Source organism: Neophocaena asiaeorientalis, unplaced genomic scaffold, assembly GCF_003031525.2.
Source record: "Neophocaena asiaeorientalis asiaeorientalis breed wild unplaced genomic scaffold, Neophocaena_asiaeorientalis_V1.1 scaffold319, whole genome shotgun sequence".
Taxonomy (NCBI): Eukaryota; Metazoa; Chordata; class Mammalia; order Artiodactyla; family Phocoenidae; genus Neophocaena; species Neophocaena asiaeorientalis.
This window is the reverse complement of record NW_020174103.1, coordinates 808,043-816,882: the sequence shown is the minus strand read 5'-3', so window position 1 is coordinate 816,882 and position 8,840 is coordinate 808,043. Positions and strand designations below refer to the sequence as shown.

The following is an 8,840-nucleotide window of genomic DNA, read 5'->3' as shown; positions in this document are numbered from 1 at the left end:
CCTATAAAATTGCGAAAATGAAGTCTTTTCTGGTAGCAAAGGGGTTAAGTTCTTTTTGCTTTACCAGTTTCAAATTACAATGAGAAGCCTCTTCTTTCCCAGCAGGGTTGTGCTTACATTACTCTTTAGATCTCCCTTGAAGAGGGCTGGTATATTTGTGTCTGCTGGAGGTGGAATTAACAGTAAGAAGGAGAAAGAGAGTGAAGGGACTTTCAGGAAGGTTTGCAAGTAAATTCAGGAAAACACATTGACTTGAATAGTACAACCTTGAGTCTTGTTTTACACTAAGACGACACAAAAGATGTTAAAGTTATCACCAAGCTGCCGGACAAATATATATTCCAACACCAAGGTGCAGATCAGCATAGATCTGTGATTCAGAAGTCAGGATTTGTCTTGGAAAGAGCTCAAGGGTTGAGAAGAACTCAAGAGCAAGTGAAGATCACTTTGGGAACTACAGTTTATTAGAAGATCAACTTCCGTTCATTCAAATACCAAAGGCCTGATTATCATATATTGATATAGGAATGCATAGGTCATCTGATCAAATAATATTAGCCGTCTTCTGCTCTATCCATGCAGCAAAAACTCTTAACAACTGTGGATAACTGGAAATCTGAGTTTCAGCTTTCTTAGAAATAACTACTCTTGACATATTCCAATATATTAAAAATAAGGCAGGAAAATCAATGAGGATGTGTGTTCAGAAATGTCACTGTCATGAAGAATAGGTAAATTTGTTTTTCAGCTACTGGGGAAATATACCTCCTAAGAACTTAGATTTTTTTGTTTTTGTTTTTGGTAAGAGGACAAGAACGACTAAAAAATATCAACTTTTGCTTTTGGACAAAAATGCATCTGACTGTATTTTTATTTAGGGGTATTGTGGGTTTCCTCTGGAGCTGCTGGGTTCTAGTGGGTTCTGCGAAAGGAAGTTTGGGAGACAATCATGTTCACTCCAGTTTTATTTATAGACGACTACGGAACCACGAAAGACGGGAAATACAGAGGGAAATTCTTTCTATCTTGGGTTTGCCTCACAGACCCAGACCATTTTCACCTGGAAAACAAGCTTCCTCTGCACCTCTCTTTATGCTGGACCTGTACAACGCCATGGCCAGTGAGGAGAACCCCGAGGAGCCGGAGTACTCTGTGAGGGCATCCCTGGCAGCAGAGACCAGGGGAGCCAGGAAGGGCTCCCCAGCCTCTCCCAATGGGTACCCTCGCCGCATCCAGTTGTCTCGAACGACTCCCCTGACCACCCAGAGTCCTCCTCTAGCCAGCCTACATGATGCCAACTTTCTGAATGATGCTGACATGGTCATGAGCTTTGTCAATTTAGGTATGTTGTTCGTTTATTTGTTAATCTATGTTATTGCAAAGTGGACGTTTTCCTAATGGTAAAGTAGCTGCCTGGTAGGTGGTCATGTTTATATACAGTCATTTTCTATAACTCTCCTCTCCAGCTTCTGTTTCCTTTCTTTCATTGACATAAAATAAGATTTTGCCTTAGGCAACAAAGTCATATGTATATATATATATATATATTTTTTTTTAACATAAAAAGCTAAAATTAAACACATGGTTTGGGTAAATTTGGGTCTTTTCACATCTTGTTAAAATTTCAACTTTGCTTAAATGTATGAATAAACAGGCAATAGTTAAAAAAAAGGAGGATTTATAAGGATAGCTAAGCTATAGGCAAAATAACAGTCATAGTAATAATAATAATGATGATGATGATGCAAGTATTTACAGATGGAAAAGTAAAAGCGACATTCTGGACCATTTTTTGGTTAGTAATTTAAAAGGCATATAAGTGTAATTTATATGCTATTTAAAAACTCTCATTTTAGTGAGGAAACTACTGTGAAAATATTGATGTGAAATTAATTAAGTTTAAATAATATTGTAAAAGATTACTATCAAAGACTTTCAGGGATAGATTCTGAAATCCTGTGAAAAATATTTTGGAAAAGAAGTTTCAATCTAACATTTTTTAACTGTAATGATTAAAATATATTATACTTCTTTGACTTTTTTCAGAGGCAAGAGAAGTGTAAAACATGCTATGATGCTTTACCTATACAGAACTTTCCTTGTCATTTAAGATAAAAAAATTTCAATTGAAAAATTCTTTAATTAGCAGTATGGTTAGAGAATAATTTTAAAAATTATGTTTGAGTGCTGATACTGACGATACCTAGAAAATTGATATTGACAATATCAAATGATAAGTTAGGGCCCAGTATTTCATCTTGCAATAATATTAAAGAGTCACCACTTTAAAATGATTTTACAGGGGCTGTAATTTTCTTTAAATTTTTTGGTAGTGACTGAAGGTGAAAATTTACTACCTTTAAACATTCAAAAAAAAACACATAGAGTGTATTTATTTTTGAAGACAAAACTTAATCAATTTTAATGTTAGAACTTTTAAAACTTTATTTTAAAAGTGCGATCTACTTGGACTTAAAATTGATGTTTTATTACACACCTAATTTAAAACTTCTTCAAATAATATCTCAAAAAATATTCTTTGAAAAGTCAGATAACAACAAATCTTAATAACACATGATGCTTTTATAATATGTGTTGCTTAATATGCCCTGATCATTTGCTCTGAGCAATCCTAGCAGGAAGGATAAGGTGCCTAATAAATCATATGTTTCACGTTACAGGAGACAAAGCTCTCATTATAAGTTTTAGTAAGTCATCATTGGTTGCCTTAATCGGGTGTCATGGGGGCCTTTTCTTCTACATGTAATTAACAGGTTCCTTTGGAACTTTCAAGCCATTAAAATATATCTTAATTCTAAATTAGTTTGCTTTTTCTTCATGAGTGGCATGAAAATGTGACTCATGATATGTTTGAATTTGTAGCAATTTCTCAAGCTTATTCATTAATTTAAGTAAGTTTTAATATTTTCATAGAAAAAATGCAATTTAGCATGATTTACATATTCATAAAATAAATCACTGAAAAAATCAGTTCAGGTCATCTAAAATCCGACAGGAAAGAATGTGTTATGTCATGTACTTTATAAAACAATAGCTCAGTCATGAATCTTTTCTAATAATATATTAAAATTGAATACTTTGATCATTCACAAGAGAGTGTATTTGTTTTTTCAGAAAGGAATGAAGTATGATTTTTGAACCCGTACACCGTTGTTTTTTATAAATCTACATAGAATAAGAAAGCCAAAACCAATAAAAAAGAGTTTTATTCAAGGACTTTTAGGACCATTTTTTTTCATTAAAGAATACTTATATTTTTAAATCAATAGACTTTTGATTATTTGTTTGGATTATAATAACAAAGCAGTTTATTAACTATACCATGAAATATAATTATTCATTTTACACTAGAGAAACAATACTGGATATAAGCTTCAGAAAATTTTTATTTATTTATATATTCTTATCATGCTTAACTTGCTGAGTAGTGATTTATCTTCAATAATAGACCGTATTGTTTTCTCCTTATTTAATAATTCCAAACGAAATGTCTCACATGAAATTACTGACAAATTGATTGTGATACTAAGTGAGTTTTTCCTAGTAGTCTCTGAGGAAAATTGACCCACAGTTTTATTTTATTATCTTTAGACTATGCCTTCTAATACGTCCAAAGCTTATAGTCAATCACTACTTAATAAAAAGCTTTAGCTTCTATATTTCTTCCATAATAAAATAGGTCAAAGTATCCTTAGAAAAGGTAAGAGTGTAATAGCATTATTAATGGTGCTAAGAATTTCAGTGCTTCTTACTGTAAAATTCACTAACCAATATTATCGGAAACTTTTTTCACTTTCTGTAAGACTCAAGAGGATTTTATTTTATTTTTTTAGTATCTTAAAAGATATGTATATAGTAGAGATTGAGGGCAAATGATCAAATTAGCAAGAGGCGAGGGATTTGTACTGAGGAAGTCACCTGATATTTAAAAATGTGAAAAGAATCTGTTGACATTTCCCATAACAAGTTGAATTATATAAAATGGATCTAGTAGCATCCTTGTTATTAATGCCTGCTGTGTCATTTTCAAGTCAAATAATGGATTTTCTACAATTATCTTGTCATTCAGAAAGACATTTTTTCCAACATAAGTTTTGCTCACCAAGAACAATTAAATTTAATTCAAACTCTGAATCATAATTTAAAAAATATCTATTTTTTAAAATTTCAGATGAGATTAGTTTTATGTTCATAAGCATAAAATAGAGTAGAATTTACTAGAAGAAAAAATAAAATGTGAATAAATTGCCTCAAGGTCAATATAAACAACTAAATATGAAACCAAACACATTATTCTGACTTTTAATTATTTTAGTGATTTGTTCACTTTGAAGAAACAAATATTAATTATTAATTGTGTGAAGAGAAACTTTCCGCCTTATTTTATTCATGACTCTTAGGCCAACTTTTGTCAGTCTCATAGTCTATAGCTTTTACAGATTGACTTCTCTGCTTTCTCCCTAAAACTAATGAATATCAGTGGAATTTTGCTTAGTCAATTCCACACTAGTTAGTAACAAAAATATCTTTCTGGTAAATTTTTTTTTTTAATTATTTTAGTGATTTGTTCACTTTGAAGAAACAAATATTAATTATTAATTGTGTGAAGAGAAACTTTCCGCCTTATTTTATTCATGACTCTTAGGCCAACTTTTGTCAGTCTCATAGTCTATAGCTTTTACAGATTGACTTCTCTGCTTTCTCCCTAAAACTAATGAATATCAGTGGAATTTTGCTTAGTCAATTCCACACTAGTTGCTTAGTCAATTCCACACTTTTTCAAAAATACTAAGGGTTAGTTTATATATCAAATACCTTTGCAAATTAAAAGAATGATTAGGTAAGTTGCCTGCAACATTTAAGCATATCTCTAGTTTACATAAACAAGTAGTGTATTTCTAAGATCTTTTAGTTAGAAACCAATTTGATTACTTGGTGATCATAAAATTAAAATGACATAACATTGTAGATGTTTTAGAGGAAATTACAAAAATCAGTCAACATAGGAAATTCAATTTTGTATTATTCTTTGTCAACATGTATTTCCCTGATAAAGAACTTCGGGTTTATTAATGGGCTTTGATCAGTTGGTTTGGAGTCAAATACTCAGATACAGTTCAAGAATGTATATTCATTCTCAAGCATAAAAGTATAAAAATGTGATGCTTACATTTTTTCATGTTTCATGAGAACATATTTAACATGTTAAGGTATGAAATAGAAAAAAATGCTTAAACCCTTCTCCCCTACTTCCCCAAATCATTAAACTCCCTTGGTATTGAAAGAAAAAAAATTGCTTATGCCCTCAGTTGACAGCTCTGAAAGACATCTTTGATATTTATTGTTGGTTTTGGCTGACTCAAGTGCCCAGTGGAGAGGAATTTATACACAGATCTACCTAAAGATGCCTATCTATGTAGTCTCTCTAACAGGGTTATTAACACTTGTGTAACGTAAACACACCTATAAACACACACACAAATATTTTTTTTGAGGAAAGGGGGATGGGATGGAAGGAAAGATGATCTAAAACCATTATAGTACATATTCATGGATTATGCCTGGAATCACAAACGGTAATACTGGGTAAAACAATCATTCTTTACAACTTTTCACTTTTGAAGAGAAAAGAAGTCACTGAGGGTGTAGACCTTTTTCTCTCTCCTTCATCAACTCTTGGCATTCATGAACGCACCCCAGGGAGATTCTCGTTCTTCTCTAAAGCTATGTCCTTGCTGATTGATGGGCATGGCTGCAGAGATAGTTATAATCATAGTTTAAATAGAAGTTTTTTGCACGTTTGAACGGTCACTCACAAATCGTTAGTTTTAGAAGTTTAATCAGAAGTCATGGCCGGAGGGAAGAAGGTATGATAACACCTGTAGAAGGGCTTGGGGCTGGTCACCCACCATCTCCAGCTCCTTCCCTTTCATTCTTCCATTTTTTCAATATCACCTCTCTCTCTCCTCCCCACCTCCTGCCCCTCCCATTTGTTGGCCTTTTCTCTGTAGTTCTAGGGCCTCTCCAGCTTCAGGCTTTCTTGGCATCCCTCTCCTGACTGCCCCCACCCTTCCTGGGGTCTGCCTTTGGTCCTTGTTTCTTCGTGGCTAAAGGCTTAGATGAGCTGAAAATCAATTCGTCACAGCTCCATCATTGAGGTACAGTCTCCTGTTTTCTCTCTGTTGAGAAGGAAAAGGTTATGATGGGCCCATTGCAGCCTCCACCCATCAGGAGAAAAGCTCCCCAGGGCATCAGAACCTCTCTGGCTGTTGCATCTCCTTTAACTGTTTCTCTACCATGCCTTTCATCTTCGCCTCCTCACCTCTCCCCCAGGATCCCATGGACTGAATTTAATTGTTTTTGCCGTTCTTATTTTATAACAGTATTAAAATTTAAAAGGGGAAATTCAAGGGCAAGTTAAAAAAAAAGGGAAAAGCGCACCACTGAACAAAAATAACGCTAATCAAAAATGCGATCTATTTTTGGTTTATAAAACCCATTGGCTAATAGAATTTTTACGGAATACTCGTGGCATATCTGTAAAGAAATGAGGATTTCCTTTGTTAAGTTGAAGAGAGATGTTGAGAGGGCATAAAGAGATCAAGAGTAACGGTTGGAGACAGAGAACAATGAGGATGAGATGGAGAGAGTAAAAGTATTTTTTAAAGCCCTGGAAAGGAGGAAAATGAATGGAATGAGTGTTAGGGGCTGTCTCTGGGCCTCGCAGGTGGAGGCTGTGGGGAAACCCTCTGTCTACCTCATCCTGACACTGCTGCTAGTACCACATCCCCAGCCACATCGGCTCCAGGGGGAAATCCTTTCATCCTTCCAGACTGAAACACCGAAGCGGGGCAAAGAGAAGGGGCGCTCTCAGTGTGTGTGTACAAGGAGCACACAGACGGGCTACTCACATTTACAGTCATAAATAACGTAGTAACTCAGCTTGAAAGAAACATAGGTTAAAGGAAGAGGCTTCCCTGATGCAGAGAGGGGCTGAGATCAGAGGAGCCACTGAAAGGCTGGGAGGGAAACAATGCATCCCTTGTTCTAGGGAATATTTATGAGTGCTTCTTTGCACCTTCAGTTCATATTTTATTGGCTGGGCTGTGGGGTTTCCCCATTTGCTCATCTCTTAAAATAATACCCTTGGCTAAGATATCCTTTAAAATACACCAGTCAGCCCTGACAACTGGCTCATTTATTTGGGGGGAGAAGGAAGCTGTTGTGATGTTGATGTCTAACGGGAATGTTTAAGATCCAGTCATGGAGCTTAAAATATGACAGTGTGATAAAAATCATAGTGGGAGTATTCACCTGCCTTTTTTGGAGATGTTTACAAGAATCTACTTAACTAAGTAGTAACCCCAGGTTTGTACGAGTCTTATCTAAATGGCTGTGATAAAATGATAATCTAATAAGGTAGAAACAAAATCTGTTAAAGTATACAATGTTTAAAACGAGCAAAAAATGTCATTTGTAGATTTGCAAGAAGGTTCTTTAGCGGTTTTGGGAGAAAGGGAAATAACAACAAACCTTCATAACCTAAGAAAGTACATATCTACACTTGGAAGGCAGTGAATTACATGCACATTATACAAAACATAGAAACCCAGACCTTGTGTAACGTTAAATTGTTTGATTGGTATAGAAATGAAACAAAGGTTTAATTATTTTATAATTATTTTATAATTTCTAAGATGATGAAGATCCCTGCCTTTACGATGATGTGTCCTTTCATTTTACTTTTCATAAACAATGGAGTCTTGGGGCTTGCCTTACATAAACAACCCTGCGTTTTAGAAATAAATACATCTAATTATATTATCTCTTACATATTGTGTTTATTTAACTTCTTTCTGGAAGTAAATAACAATTTTATTGTTCTTGTGGTTTAACAGCTTTCCTTAAGTTGTTTGCAATAAAGAAAATAGTTTAAAGAGGTTAGATGCAAATCTCACTTAGATTTTATGCAGGCCTATGAAACATGTCAACATCAAAAGATTTATTAACATTTACAGACCCCTTCAGCTATGCTGTCCTGATAGGAGAAATTCAATATTATTTGTTGCACACAGATTTCCTGTCCTCAGTGAAACTTTGCTATTAGCCTTCCTATAGAGGGAGAGGCAGTCTATTTTCAGAATTCTGAGTCCATGGCGTATTACTGCTCAAACGGCTTTAAGATTTAATTATAAATGAAACCTAATTGCAGAGTAGCATAGAAGAAGCCAGCATGCCTGGATTAGGATCCCATAGTCTACACTTTCTTGCAGGGTGACCTTGGGCAAGTTACATCTCACTGTGCCTCTCATTCCTTGCCTAAGAAGTGCTGCTGATAATAATACCACCTTCCTCCTTGGGCACTGAGAGGATTAAATGAGTTAATCACATACAATTTTAAGAAGAGTATTTGGAACCTAGTGAGACCTCTCGAAATGGCCGTTATTGTTACTGGAATTTCATTTGTAGCCAACATCTGTACCACATTTGCAGGAGCAGCTAAGTAATTCGCGGAGCCCAATGTAAAATGGAAACGTGGGGCCACTTGTTTAAGAGTTATCAAGAATTCCAAGATGGTGGCAGCAGGGTATTAGACCCGATGAGGGACCCTCTTGAGTACATATTCGATGACATGTTACACTAGCGGGAATCAAGCCCTATTCATCCTTTTCTTATCCCCAGTGGAAAGAGACAACATGCAAAAAGTGCATCATTTGAGGAGAGTTTAATTAATGTTATAATAGTTCTAATGTTGTAGGTGGGGTTTTCTGGAAAAACTGGAGATAATGCAGAATGTGGAAAAGCAGGGGAGCCTTCTT

The 8,840-nt window shown here is 34.9% G+C and overlaps 1 protein-coding gene across 3 annotated transcripts in view; it reads left to right on the top strand.

Moving 5' to 3' along the window:
* The first annotated feature begins 340 nt into the window (after nt 1-340).
* BMP5 (bone morphogenetic protein 5) overlaps nt 341-8,840 on the top strand; it is a 119,363-nt gene continuing 110,863 nt past the window's right edge. For 2 of the 3 annotated variants that reach the window (XM_024754691.1, XM_024754690.1), the window contains exon 1: nt 853-1,342. In XM_024754691.1, the coding sequence (XP_024610459.1) occupies nt 853-1,342 (490 nt within the window). Of the gene's footprint in view, nt 1,343-8,840 lie in introns of all 3 variants that reach the window. The other variant, XM_024754689.1, reaches the window with a different exon arrangement.